This window comes from Thunnus maccoyii, chromosome 22 (assembly GCF_910596095.1).
Source record: "Thunnus maccoyii chromosome 22, fThuMac1.1, whole genome shotgun sequence".
Lineage (NCBI taxonomy): Eukaryota > Metazoa > Chordata > Actinopteri > Scombriformes > Scombridae > Thunnus > Thunnus maccoyii.
In genome coordinates this window covers 15,618,004-15,633,665 of record NC_056554.1, presented here as the reverse complement: position 1 = coordinate 15,633,665, position 15,662 = coordinate 15,618,004, and the positions used below count along the sequence as shown (strand labels likewise).

The 15,662-nt window shown below is 39.6% G+C and overlaps 1 protein-coding gene across 4 annotated transcripts in view; it reads right to left on the bottom strand.

Annotated features, from left to right (window-relative positions):
• Positions 1 to 15,662, bottom strand: part of poln (polymerase (DNA directed) nu) — a 70,873-nt gene that overhangs the window by 12,729 nt on the left and 42,482 nt on the right. For 3 of the 4 annotated variants that reach the window (XM_042402411.1, XM_042402412.1, XM_042402413.1), the window contains exons 20-22: positions 12,763 to 12,840; positions 4,505 to 4,616; positions 1,288 to 1,370 (exon numbers count right to left, since the gene is read on the bottom strand). In XM_042402411.1, coding sequence (XP_042258345.1) covers positions 1,288 to 1,370; positions 4,505 to 4,616; positions 12,763 to 12,840 — 273 coding nt within the window. The remainder of the gene's footprint in view (positions 1 to 1,287; positions 1,371 to 4,504; positions 4,617 to 12,762; positions 12,841 to 15,662) is intronic. The other variant, XR_006093708.1, reaches the window with a different exon arrangement.

The window sequence follows — 15,662 nt, the reverse complement described above, 5'->3', positions numbered from 1 at the left end:
CAATCATGTCAAATACAGTTAAACACAAGCAGATGCCTCAGTTTCTGTGCATGAAATACACTTTTAGGTAGACAGAGCTGCTCAAAGCTAGACACATGTGAGCCAGCTCGTCGTTTTTTCATCGAAAAACATCTGGATCTGGGAGAAAAGACCAGTTGAAACCTGGAATTTATATCCCCTTGCACACAAAGGTTTATAGTGATGAATTAAATCAAAAAAATAAATACATTTTTAAATAAAAACTGACAACTGAGCTTTACATGTATAGCTGAAGCCATGCAGGTAGCTCTTTTTAATTAATTATGTATGATTAACCAAATTTTGAACAGTTGCTGTAGTCTGGTATAACAGCAGTTTTGACAACAGGCTCTAGTATTGTCAAAACTGTTATCATACCACACTACAGGCATTTGGAGATCAGGCATTTAGTATATCTTGTGGCTCACACAAGACCAGAAGCTGTTATGCTACGTTGTGTGAGTCTATGGAAAAAAGCTGCAAATCTACAAGATTTAAAGTGGCCGCTAGCAATAAAACCTGATGAAGAGCGCAGATCGCCTGTAAAACTTCCCTCCATCACACAGATAATAGCACAAAATGCACAAGTAAACATGCACACATAAATCAACATAAATAAACGGGCAATTTTTTTTACAGCCCTGCTGGCCCAGATATCTACCACTCCAAAACAAACAAACACACACACACACAAACACAAATATTTGTGTGGTCTCCACACTGAGATGTATCACTTTGGTTATGTGTGTGAGTGTTTGTTCACGAGAACACATGCACGTGTGTGAACCATAAATGGGTCACAAGTGACACAGACGAGCCTCTCTATGGACCACAAGGGTGCATTATACATTCATCTCCCCACTCTTTTTCTCACTATTTTTATCCTCTCCTGCCCCTCCGCCCTCTACCCCCGTCTCCGTCCGTCATGTGCAACCAGGAATATGATCCACAACATGAAAGGAACACGAGGAAACAGGCAGATTTATGTACAGATAACCTGAAATCTTTGGTTAAAATAATCACATCCTTGTGCTACTGTGATCTCTGCCCTTCTCATTTTCCTCCCTCTGGTGTTTTATCTCTAAATCATCGTGGATGCTAACAGTTATCCTCTTAACACAATCAACCACTTGTACATCTCTGAACCTGTTGCTAAATGACACTTAAACCCATTTTTTAAAAAATCATTTTGAAACAATACAGGTCAATTGTCCAGTTCACTGCCGCATATCTATCTTAATTATCACCGATCAATTATCATCCACTCACCTGCTCCGTACACAACAGAGTACACAATGCGCTTGGCGTGTTCTCGGTCCTCGGAAGTCACCTCACCCTCACTCACCCCTTTCCTGTGTGACGGAGATTTAGAGAGAGACAAAGTGTGTTTTTACCACTAAATTCATATGTATACAATTTTATTATATATTTTAACAGAACCAAGTGGTGCAGAAGTGAAAGTTTTGTTTGAAACTATACAGACTGTATCCGTGTGAAGGGAAGCATGTAACCTAAAGGACAGGTTCACAATTTTTCATGTCTATCCTTAAACAATAGTCAGGAGTCCAAACAATTACTGACCCATATTTTTCTTGTCATAGTCATTCCTCCTGTTCATATCGGCCAATTATATGATCCCTTCATAACACACTTATAATATAAGTGATGGGGGCCAAAATCTGCAAGCCTCCTTCTGTGCAAAAAATGTATTTAGAATTTATCTGAAGCTTATGTAAAGCTTCAGCCGTTTTGAGTTTGCCAAATAATGTGGATATTTTCCACAGTTACGGTCCTTCTTAGTAAAACATTCCCTCTTTTTGTCTCAATGGAATGTGTTTTTTCTGTTCGGCTACAGTGGAAGTATCATAACAAAAAGAGAGACTTTGGCACTAAAAAGACAGAAACTTGGAAAGATATTAACTTCATTTGACGTATTTGGACGGCTGAAGCGTTATATAAGATTCAGATAAACTTTAGATACATTTCTGCACGGGAGGAGGTTTGTGGTTTTTGGCCTCCATCACTTATATTGTAAGTGCATTATGGAGGGATCTTCTGATGGCCATTATGAACGGGAGGAATGATTATGGCAAGAAAAACATGTGTCGGTGTTTATTTGGGCACCTACATTATCTTCAGATGAACCATAACTGCATTTTTGCTCAAAATGAATGTGTGGACACACTGTGTATTTTGGCTCCCGTCACTTATATTGTAAACACACTTAGTGGAAGAAGATCCCTCCTAATGATCAGTATGAACAGGAGGAATGATGACTGTATTACCATTACTAATACTATATAAATATAATGACCTTTAACTTGTTTTTCACCCAAAATACAAATATAAAATTGCAGAAATTAACCGTTTAAAGGTAAGTGTGATGGATCTTGCCTTGATGTTTGTATCATTTTGATTGTTATCTGGTGGGAATTTTGAAAATAAGATAAAAAAGGAGGTGAATCAAAACAAGTAAAAAAGAGGGAACAATGCAGAGAGAAAAGACTGAGGTTAATAAAGCGAGACAGTCAGAGAGGGAAAACACAGCACTTAGGTCATCATAAGGTCAGAAATAAGAGGAGAGTTGGGAGATATGAAGGTAAAAGGGACATAAAATATAAAACGAGAAGGTGGACGGGAAAAGAACAGAGACGGAAAGAGAGAGAGCGAGGCGGGGATGGACAGACAGACAGACAGAGACAGTTATGTAATGTGACTTGTAGACAGCCGTAGTACTGGGGATCAGACAGGGTGGGATGACACGTCTGCAAAGTGGCATTTCTGGAGGGGCTGACGGGGAGCTGCCACTGCTGATTAGTGGTGAGGGAGTGTCCCACATACACGAAGACACACAGAGACACACATACACACTGAGAGAAATTTACAAACATGTCTGGTGAGCTTCAACACTCCAGCAGTTCATGATGCCAAATGTCTTGTTGACTGTAGCCTCAAGTAAGGGACTCAAGAATATGAGGTATTGACACTTGAAATGCCGTCTCTCTCTCTCTCTCTCTCTCTCTCTCACACACACACACACACACACACACACACACACACACACACACACACACACACACACACACACACTTCTCTGCTAAATGACAGGTAAGTTAATGATGGGTAACCTGAAACCTCTTTAGGGCTCGTCTGGCTGAGGGGAATCCATACTGGATTTTCACTGCCCCCTGCTGGATAGGTATTAATCTACTGGATGAATTTTATTTGCCTCCTCCTTCACTTCACCAGCTTCATGTCACATTTCAGAGCTGAAAAACGCTTCTACATTCGTCTTGAACGCCTCTAAAATTGGCTCGCTGCTGTTACATGTTAGCTTTTTTTCACCGATGGCAGTTTGTCACGTATCAGAAGACAAGAAAACTATAAAATGTAGCTGCAGCTTCAGAAGCCTCCATGTATTTGGTAAAAAGGAATCACTTTTGACCACACAGGCTGTGAATGCAAAGCTTTCTGCATGTTTCACCCTCCGATCTTTCTTTCACTGCAACAGTCTGGTAAGAGCTGGTTCCAACCATACTAACAGAAGGATCAGGATCAGGACATTGCTGGTGAGAGAAGTGATGTGAAAACTTGGGAGGAATTAAGGAAGCATGAGAAGAGAGGGAAGGAGAGACAGAGGGAAAAAAAAGAGGGGAAAGAAAAGGGCTGAAACTGCAAAATTTACATGTGAAACGGGAAATTGAACAATACGGGAGAAAAAAGAGGGCAAGAAACAGACCAAAACCACTTGAAAGTAAAAGCAAAGAGACAATTGAAAGAAAAGAAACAGAAGTCTATGGAAGAGAGGGAAGCAGCAGAGGGTCCAAAAGAGGAGAGTAATCCCAGCAGGGTAATCCCAGCAGAGCTGCAGTGTCACCAGTTAATATGTTTAAAGGTGAAAGAGAGAGAATGAAAAAGACACAATGTAAAGCCTAAGCAGAGCTGTTAATATGCTCTATGTGACCAGGTAATCTGTTTAACTAGCCGCCCTCTGCCACACATTTGACTGTGATGGATGACAGGATCAGTGTAACACTGGGACACACACTAATTCACACACACACCGTACATACATGCTGCACTGGAAAGACACACAGAGCTACATGTAAACACCAGTGACAAGAGACAAAGAGAAAAACACACAAACACTTCAAAACTGTACCTGGTGATTACGACAATGTAATCACCAGGGCGACCGGCCCAGGGGTGTCCTGCCCCATGGAAAAAAAAAAAGAGAGAGCGAATGAGGCAGTTGGCATGGTAGTCATGGCAACAAGGTTATTAGCGTTTGAAGTGAGGGAGCCGGCAGTCTGGAGAGAGAGACAGAGAGAGAGAGAGAGAGAGAGAGAGAGAGAGACTGGGAGTGAGAGAGGGAAAGAGAAACCCTGTGGAGCATCAACACTCACCTTGGCAAGGAGATCAGGGAAGAATCAGTGTGTGTGTGTGTGCATGTGTGTGTGTGTGTGCGCGCCTGTGTGTGACCTACCACTGAGAGGCCAGCATGGTAAAGACGTCGGCCTGAGGGTTAGTAAAAATACGAAGCAGCTCAGGGTCAGAGGAGAGGTGAGCCAGCAGACGCAGCTCCACCTGGCAGAAGTCTGACACATATGTAGACACGCACGCACACACACACACACACACACACACACACACACACACACACACACACACACACACACACACACACACACACACACACACACACTTGTTTAGCTACTTAATGACTGTATTACTCCAACACCATGTTCAGAAAACATACAGTACATTCAAGACCCTCCACATCTATCGTTCACCCACATGTGTTTTCACTTATTTTGACTAATCAGACTTCTTTTTTGAGTATCGGCACGTACGAACCGCGCTTGATTGATCTGATCTGTCTGACCCTTACCTCACCCTCATTAGCTTTGTTTTTATCAATTTATTAATATATCATTCTTATAAGCCTTTTTTAACAGCGGTTATTTTGACTTGTCACAGTAGAAAGAGCACAGGTGTTCCTAATAACATTAACAATGTCTTTTTCTATTCAAGTGTCCCCGGTAAGTCGTGACAGCGAGCTGGGACGAACAATATCAAGACCCTGAAACTGAAGCGGTTCAATGAAATACAGCCATCGTTCATTTTATTATTTACACCTGTGCTTTTCCTACTGTTGCATGTCAAAAAAAAAAAGTCCATTGGCTCATGAACTTTGAGTAATTTCAGCATCACTCAGCCAAAGTTTGAGAGCAGAAAATGAAGTGGTCTAATTAGCCAGAATAAGTGAAAACACCTGTGCGAGGAAATTTGTATTCTATTTCATGTGATGTAATGGTGTAGCCATAAAAAATGTCTACTTATGTTTAAATATTTTAATCTGTTTTAGCAAGATATAACTTCGCTGAAGCACTAGAGCCCATATATAAGTGACTGTCACTGTAAATGTCACATATAAAGTATACAGTATGTGTGGGCGGTGGAAAACTGCCAAAGCGAAAGTTTAAAAGGAACATCGTGGTGCAAGAATTTCAAAGAACACCGTATTGTACCTTCAAACGCACGTTCATTGTTAGAGTAAACACTGTAATTAATCCGGGACATTCGGTACATGGAAGGTGTTATTTGTGCTCAAGTGTTGCAGCGACAATTTTGTTGTACTTGCTGTTCCTAAAGCTGCCATCTCTCCTTCATGTAGCGACGTCCTACATTTCCTAGAATAACTCTGAATAAGCTACAGAGAGTGGGTTTGAAATTGTTGCTGTAAGCCATACATGAAGGTGAAGAGTGCAACAGAAAATAAGAGACGGTGCAGGAGCAGAAGAACGAGAGCTTTCTGTCAAGAAAAAAAAAACAAAAAACGTTACTGTCTGTGAAAAAAGTGCTGTCTCTGCATCTTGTTTCTCCCTTTGTTACTGTCGACGGTCGTGCAAAATGTGGGCCCGGAACGAACTGTCTTTTTCATCCTGTCACCGAAGCATGATGCTCACTATTGATGTTCTAGATAGCTGATCAATTTTGTGCTATTAAACTCGATTGCACCTAAGCTGGAAGAAAAACATGTCAATTTTTAGCGGTGGTCCAAGCGAACAAGTACAGTAACTACTAATATATGCAAAGAAACACTCATAATGTAGACATGAACTCCCAACGCGATCCAGCTACATCATAACTGACATCACAATTATTAATTATAATGATCATTTTAGGCCACTTTAGGCCACTTGATCCAGTAACACTATAATTACTGTATCTTACATCAATGTCATTATTGTACGTATATGTAAACACATGAATAAACTTAATGGAGTCAGGGTGGTTGTCAAAAAGCTCACAATAGAAGCCGACCTTGTGTTTCTCTAACATGACAACATAGTGACAAGCTAATGCTGCTATCCAGACACTTTCACAGAAACATGATTGGCCGACCCACCGGTTGAAGTACGGTAAAGTTACGTGATTGTACTCAGAAACGGTGCTTCTGTCACTCACCGCTGATTGTGATAACAGATCAGAGGTATGAAATGACTGTTTGATACTAGGCAATAAGGACAGTTTTGCCCTTTGTTATTTCTGACACTAGTTTTGAGTAAAATACTGTTTTTGAAATGTGAAAGCTGCTCTGTTCTTGCCAGTTCCACCCACTGTAACTGGTTTTCAGTAATGGGTCGAGTTGTAAAAAGTGTGTTTTTTAACAGGCAATAAAAGTCTAAAGTCATTGCTCAACACTATGGTTTGTGAATGCTGGTGAATAAAGAGGTACATTTTGAACTCAATATTATCCAAAAATATAGAAAATGTAGAAATACATGGCAATCAGGGGGGTTGCGGTGCTCATGTCCCATCCCTGAAAACCTCTACTATCACATAAATCCATCTAAGCTGGGTAATTAAAGAAAGGTCATGCTGCTTGGAAACATATAAATGTTGTAATTAAACCTTAATGTAACTTTTCTAATTGACCAAAGGATTGTGTAAATGTTGCTGACTGTTTTTGTGTAAAGGTTTTTGTTCATTGGTCAAAACATGAAACTAAATTATGTGGGAATATATTTGATATTACATGTATATTGTGCGTATCTCGTGTGCGTGTTCATTCTTGCCAGAACCATTTTCCCTGGGAAAAGAATAGATTTTTTAAAATTAAAAATAAAGTGCAATCCATGAGAACTCGAGCACATTAGGGGAGATTGTTTTTAAATAAATTATTCATCTTTTATTCAGAGCTCAACAGGATATAAAAAGGTCAATATATTTATTTCCTTGTTAGTATCATCAAACGTTTTCATTTTTGTGTAATGTTTTCAAAGCCATAATGGATGCATCTTTTGTTCAAGAGTTAAATTAGCCTGTGTTCAGGCACTCGGTCACAGTAGAAGTGTTGGACCTTTGTAGTGGGTAATGACAGGACAGACACAGTTTCAGGACAGTAAAGTTACAGAACAAAAACAAAAACACCCCCAACTAAAAAGGCCTCTGAGAGCAAATTGTTTTTAGAAAATTGCCCGAGGCAGTTACATAAGCAGAGAGATCACCAGAGGCTGTAAATGGGACACACTGACAGACAAACAAAAAAAAAACAAAACACACAGGCGCAAAATAGGCAGAAATAAACTCCGTCTCACGTAACTGCACAACATGATACACACACACACGCACATTTAGAGACAGACAACTGTGAAGAGATATACGGACAAACACACAGAAAGAGAAGACACGCATCTCTTTTGAGGCAGGTGACAGTGTTTTAGGGTGTTCTGTACTAACAGGTCTACAGCTCTCTTGTCGGCTTGGTAGATCTCAAAACACACACACATACACACATGGAAACACAAACACACACTTACACCCACACCAACAGTACATTCCATTACTGCCATTCCAGCCAGACACATCTCTTCTTCTGCTCGGCTGCTTCGAAATCAAATTAAACTCAACCAAAATGCGGGGAAAAACGACTCAAAATGGACGGGGAGGGGGGATTGAGAGATTTTCCCCTCAGTCAGGACGAAGCAAGCAGCTGTAATAGGTTTCTGATAATGTGGGAAGATTGACAGTGATGTATTAGAAATGGTTATTTTATCATCGCTGAGGCAAATCTGACAGGTTCTGCTGGAAAGGGTAAAGAGTGAGAAAGAAAATCCCTAAGCTGCTCAGTTCACAATGTAGGTTAAACCAAACACCATCTACCGTTTAACCCGGGTCAGACGTAGACTGCAGAGGAAAAAAAAAAAGATGAAAAGGGACAGGAAAACAAGACTCTGGTGGGATGGATAAGAGGAGGAAAAAGAGCGATGGAGGGGGTGATGATGGTGAGGAGAGAGATGGAGGAGAAGAGACGACCGGTTTTGGTTGTGATGAGGTGAGGAGGGGAGTTTCTAAAGATATCCTCCCATCAATGTTTTATGAGTCAGATCACATTTCCTCCAAGCGTGGCCGGCAGCCTCAGAAACATATTGCTGACCAGGATCTGTGTGTGTGTGTGTGAGAGAGAAGCGTGTGTGTGTGTGTGACAGCAACAGAAAGCATGAGAGATTATTGGGTTGATGTTAAAAAAAGAAAATATGTGTATGAAACAGAGAAATAATAGACAACACATGTGAATTCATAGGAGTTATGTGTGTGTACACGCTCTCGTGACAGCAGGCCTTGATAAAAACACCACGATCAAGAATCCTTGTATTGATCCACACAGGAATAACTCCATCCTAACATAGGGTATAGATTACACCGGATCGGTCCAGTGCCTTTTATGACCTTAAACTGAAACCATACAGCTGAGAATATATGGGTTTAGATGCTGGACTTGGATGGATTAATTAGTATCCATCCATCCATTTTCTTTACTGCTTATCCTCTAGAGGGTTGCGGGGGGAGCTGGAACTGAATATTCACCTCACTGGTTTTGGAGATTTCCACTCTTTACTTTGAGTCTCTCTATTTAGCATTTATAAGCAGTATATATACAGATTAGTTGATTAGTCGACAGAAAATTAATTGCCAACTATTTTGATTATCAGTTAATTGTTTTTTTTTAAGAAAAAATGCCCAAATTCTTCAGTTCCAGCTTCTTCGATGTGAATATTTTCTCGTTTAGTCAGACCAAAAACATGCAGGTAAGGTTAACTGGTGACTCTAAATCGCCAGTAGGTGTGAATGTGAGTGTGAACGGTAGTCTGTCTCTATACTATATCTTAGACCTGTGATTGATTGTCGACCTGTCCAGGTTGTACTCCGCCTCTCCACCCAATGTCAGCTGAGATTGGCCCCAGCTCCTCTGTGACCCTCTAGAGGATAAGCAGTAAAGAAAAACGGATGGATGGATAGTAAACTGAATATCTTTGGGTTGTGGACCTTTAGGAAATGGTGATTGACATTTTTTCACCATTTTCTGACGTTTTATAGACCGAATGACTAATCGAGAGAATAATTAACGGGTTAATCGATAATGAAAATATTCATTAGTTGCGGCTCTACGGACTAGAATGTAGCTGTAAGCAGATATAAGTGTGGATTAATGTATTTGTCAATAACTGTAACTGCTCCATCGCACATAACTGGATGTTGGTGTTTAAACAGATAATGAATGAAAATATATAGAAATGAAATATGTCCACATAGGAGAAGCAGACAGATTTGATTAATTTACCAATGTTGTAGTTTGGAACACCTTGTTTGCAATGTTAGGTTTATCACTTTGGGCACTTATGATGGGTATTTGTCATTATTTTTATGAACAAAATGAGTAGTAAACTAATTAAAATAATACTAATTGATCGGTAATTTAAAATAAGCTTATCTTTAGCTCCTAAGGTGCTATATAAGTGCACTTTTTTCCATCTGCACAGGAAAGACATTTAGGGGTTCAATCTGAAAGAACAGACTTCTCTCTGAATTTTATGTTTCTCTCACTTTTGTAGACAGCGTGAATGTGCAATACAGGGACATGTAATACTTGAGACAGTAGATATAAAAAACAATCCTGCAGCTCCTTAGACAGCATGTGAGGACACTTAGGTGACTAAGCTATTCCTCATACCTATTTAATACCACCTCCAACAGCACCCTGAACAAGCCCTCAGTGATGCTTCACAGTACAATATGGAGTGAGAAGGTTATGGATAAAAGCTTAAGAGCTCAACTCAAATCCGCACAGTGAGAATGTGAAATGTCTCTTGTGGGTTGTGGTGGTTTTGAGAGGCTTCTAGGAGGAATTAATCGACCAGCATACAGGTTAAAGCGTAAAGGTTGGACAACATTGTGAAAGTTAGAATCTACTGGGAGAAATGGGGGGGGGGGGGACTCAAAAGGACTAGAGGAAGGTCCGGACAGAAACTCCAACTGAAGCAGGAAATTAATCCCTTCTAAAATTTTCCAACATCTACGGATGAATATGTGAGAACTAAACAGTAAGAAAAATAATCTTAGATGAGTCGGGTTTCCCTTTTGATATGTGACCTTTTACAGTTTCGTTCACGTTAGGGCTGCAACTAACAATTATTTTCATTATTGATTATTCTCATGATTATTTTTTCGATTAATCGATTAGTCGTTTGGTCTAAACAATGTCAATGCTTCCCAAAGCCCGAGATGCAACTTCAAATGTTGTGTTTTATCCTGACAGAAAAGTCTACAACCCAAAGATTTTGAGTTAACTATCAAAGAGGACTAAAGAAACCAGAAAATATTCACAGTTAAGAAGCTGGAACCAGAGAACTTCAGTATTTTTTTACTTAAAAAGTGACTCCAGGTGAACATATACGCATTTGTATGTTTATTTATATGAGTTCCTTGTTCTGATGAAAGCCTGAAACATGTCAGCTCATGTGTGCCTCATTAAAATGAAAGGAAGAAAAAAAAAAGATGCTTAATTCTCCAAAATGACAGCTGTCATGATAACAAATCATGTTATGCAACTCTTGTTCCAGCTACCATCGCCTCCTGTCAGATGGCCAAATCATATGCATTTTTAAAATGCTAAGTGACATTTGTCAAGTAGCTCTTATGTCCAGTGAAAACATTTATTGTTTTGCAGTAAAAAACTTTGCTTTTTTTACACCGCAGACACGTGTTGCTCTTCCCCTCTGCTGCACACAGCTACTGAATTTTCCCAACTTCTCTTTTTCTACTATGAAACAGGGTTTTAAAAGAAAATAAATTGAAAACTGAAACTAAAACTAATTTAAATTCATGTTTTTAAGAGGACTAACAGGGTTTGATGAGGGAATTAGGCCTGCCATTGTTCTCATTTTGGCTAGCCTCTCTTTTCTCTCTCTGCTCCAGCAGGCATCTCCCAACAGAACTCACACACAGGTTGCTCAGGGACGGAGACAATGTTGTTTCCAAAATTTTTAAAAAACAAAATGTACCATAAAAAATAATTTCTTTTATCTTTGGTGAAACAGATTTGATAGCCATGTTTTGTTTTGTTTTTTTGTTTTTTTTACTGAGCCATGGATTCTCGGATTCTGCTGAGGGTGGGATCAATAAATAAACACAACACACACACATGACATAAACACACACGCTGCTTTTGCAGTCAGAAAACTAATATTCAGATACGTAATACCTTTAGACGTGTCTCTTAGTAGAACTTTTTCTAGTGACACTGGAAAGTGATAGTTGTTCAAACACACACCACACACAGACAGAGCAGTTGTTCCAGTTTGTGAAGGACATCGGAGGACATAAAGGGGGTGACTGAGCGAGGGCTCCCTACGAGGGATTGTTTCCATGGCAGCCTGGCCTCTGAGTGCATATGTGTGTATGCGTGGTTGTGTGGGCATGTGTTGGCCTGCTGGCGTGTGTGTGTGTTTGTGAATCCCCGCCGTGTTGTGTGTATATGTGGGATCCTCGCTCTTATCCTGCTGCTGTCCTCTTGCTAACCCTGGTTTATCTGTCTGGTTATGTAAGTGTGCGACACACTGTCAGGGCCAGCAGACACCCTGCGTTCCCCACAAAGCTCTGCCAGGCTGACAGTGTCCCAGCTCTCCCCTCTGCCTACACAGCATGGACCAGCGTTACACCCCCAAGTGACCTTATGATGCCAGCTGAGGTCTCGTCAGCTTAAGAGGTTTTTTAAGTTAACAGTTACAAACTTGACCAGACAAATCCAGTGGAGACAAAATATTTATGCTGATATCAGACTGCACATGCAGAAAACAAAAAAAAAAAACCTCAGTCTGATTATGTCCCATTTGATTATGCAGTGGTCAAACACTGTCCACAGGCTGAACCATAAAAGTAGAATTAAAGTCACTGTAACTGCAGAGCTTTTTTTTTCTGCCTTAGGTTTAGTTAGTGGCTGGGTCAAAAGTGACTGCAATGACATGCCTGAGCAGCTAACTGCTGCAGGATCAAGAAAAAAAAAATTGTGTCAAAGCTTGACAGTGATTTGTTTATCTTTACAAGTTTACTGATGTGTGTTATGTGAGTAGAAATGACATCTGCCTTTGTTTCAAAGGCAATCATTTGTTAATCTTTTTAAAAATTAAACACATTTTTAAGTAATTAAATCATTACAAAATACAAAATAAACCTTCTCTACATGACATGTTGGCAACCAATATGAACCAATTTCCTCTAGAGGAGAAATACACAAAATAAGTGATACCTACTGGAAAAAAACATACCTGACGGCTTTAAAAGATTAATATTTTTATGGCATCTGTGCTTATTTCTTTGTATTCAATAATGTGACAGAGAAGAGGGACAGTGTTGAATGACAAACCAAAAACATTATGCTTTGACATCACATTTCCCTACCTGCAGCGAGAAAGGTCCAGCCTTCCTGAGGAATGAACATGGCCCGAGGATGAACAGTCACCACCTCTTCGTCCTTTCCTGTGAGGACCGAACACAGAACCCTGAGGAACACCTCAACACATCATAGCTCACTGCAAAGTGCATGTTACTTCAGATGTACGAACTATGCTGCATTGACATCTAACATGTCTGGAAGTTTCAATTTCAGAATATTTTTTTCCGGTAAAAGAAAACTAAAGCCTGTTTTTAGTGTTTTCACTGTGTATTCTAAGAATAAAGAATAAATCAAGAATTCAATCAAGAAAAAGCCACAATCCAATGCTGAAAACTGTTTCAGGTCCAATCGACATTTACAATTATTATAGTGATATTATATCAATGGTATTTTGTTTTCTCTTTCAGTTTTAGGCAACCTAGTAAAATATTAAAATATATATTTCTTACAATTATGAAATTAAATAAAATTTAACACATTGAACAGAAGTAAAACAAAAAACAGCAGAGTAACTTTTAAATAATGTAAAACTTCTAAATTAACAGAAAATTATTACTCAGTCTTAATTTTTTTTTTTTGTAAATTTGGTAATTGGATTGTTTTTAATTGTTTGTATCGTACTGTATTGTTTTTTTTATATTTTCCTGCCCAGGGACCACAGATGTAAGTTAGCTATATAGCTAACTCAATGGTTGTGTTGTGCATGGCCTGTGTTAAATAAACAAACTAAACTAAACTAAACTAAAATAAACTACTAACTAAATCCAAATGTATGATATTGAATAGAGCCATGTGTTACATACATGGATAAACACTGCGTTGTGCCCTGTTACGTCTCAATTATGTTGTGAGAAATGCTGCCAGAATTCAAATTAAACAAACATTTCACCGAGTAGGTTACTTTTGACAGTGTTACAACACATTTCAAAACAACCTGATTTAGCTGTAATATTCTGTGTGTGTGTGTGTTTGACAGACAGAATGACACAGAGCGACTCAGACAAACACAGACAGTGAGCAGCTGGGGACCTGGAGGAGCAATAAAAGAGAGCTAACACTGACATCAGACTTAATGAGGATTTAAATTATGAAGCCACGACACCCCATTCAGAGGCAAATCCGAATCCAATCATTATCAGTCAGTCAGGATCACTGCACTCTGCTATGAGGCTATGAGGACTTGGCTGAAGTGCTGACCTTAGTACAGGAGATATGAGGTGGTCCATAACAATGAGCCATCACATCCTACATCAGCATGATGAATATAACACAGTGCATACACACACAAACACATACATGCTGACACTGACAATGTGGCCTCGCTCTCTCTCTCTCTCACACACACACACACACACTGTGAGTAAACTGGAGCACTGTCACCTCTCACCTCAAGACACAAGAAGATAACTGACTGGATGACAAAGTGACAGAAGGAGGGATGCTGATGGAGGGAAAGAAGGGATGATATGAGGTGATGTAGCAGGGAGAGAGAGAGAGAGAGAGAGAGAGAGGGAGAGAGAGAGAGAGAGAGAGAGAAGAGGATTTGATGACAAGGTGCTTTGGGCATCTGAGTGAATGAGGAGCAGAGGTGCTGATGTTAGCAGCGCTGAATCACTCAAACACAGAGAGAGAGAGAGAGAAAGAAAGAGGGAGAGAGCAAGAGACAGAAATAGAGCTGAGTGTGGCACAAGTAGCTTTGACTGACAGCTAGTCAATATGGCCTGGCCATGCCAACAAATAGATGGTCACTGTTTTGATGTTTTATTCATCCACAAATGGAGGAATTTAGTATTTGTCCTGCGTGTCGGACACATGGTTCACACTGATCCGGCACCCCCGGAGAAGGTAAATATAATATATATAAATCAAAGCCCTCCGGAGGTGAGATGACCTCACAAAACCATGAACAATGACTGTACTTAGGAGTTGATCATTGATCAAGTAGTGTATGTGCGATGACAGTCAGACGCCCATGACATCAGTTTGATGGATGAAACTTTGGGTGGATGGGTGACTGGGACATCTACTGAGGGAAAGATAGCAGTTCAGTCAGAGATTTAACTTGGTCCAACTAAAATAATTTGGCTCTTCTCATTAACATACAGTACGTGCCCTGAACATCCATGTTTGCTTCTAGTACAGGGAATTTATATTGAGAAACTCTAAACTGCAGGGATCTATCTAGAAATTTGACAATAAATCTTCCTTCAAGAAAGAATGTAATGTAAGTGAAATAGGCAATGTGTCAGAGTAAATCAATGTAAGCTTTAGGAAATAATGTCATTTAGAATTTAATTTCAAATCACTATAATTGTACAGAGCAAGTTATTTTAGCAAAATTCATGCAGTCATGCATTGTAATTGTGTTATAATATAATTGCTGTGGAGGCCTCGAGCTACTGTCTCAAAAAATGAAGGGTCAGGATGTTTTCCCAAAGTGTTTGTGTGGCAGTTTTTCCTCAAATAATGATTATGTGCAACAAGGGTAAGACAAGGTAATTGAAACTTCTTGCAACGCAGGAAGGAGCGGCGGTCTTTTGTTTATTGATGGAGTGTGAGAAACAGAGGAGGAGCGATTAGATAATAATCAGATCTCAGATTGCCAAGTTGATGCTTGTATTCTCATGAAAGTAAACAAAGATGCTACGTTGCAAGTCTAATATGGGGTTTGTACTGGATGTTGCACATGTTTCATTTTCTTCGATGTTTCAAATGACTCTGTACGAGATATGCACAATACACGAGTCGTTGGTCTCCCTTGGTACTTCCCATTTGCTGTTGTTTATTCACTGTTGTTAATGCATGCATGGAGACCAAGAAAAACTTTATTTACCTTTTTTTGGTCCTTATCAAACTGATAAACCAGGAGAAGGTTTTAAAACACATTTAAATCTATTTTAATCCA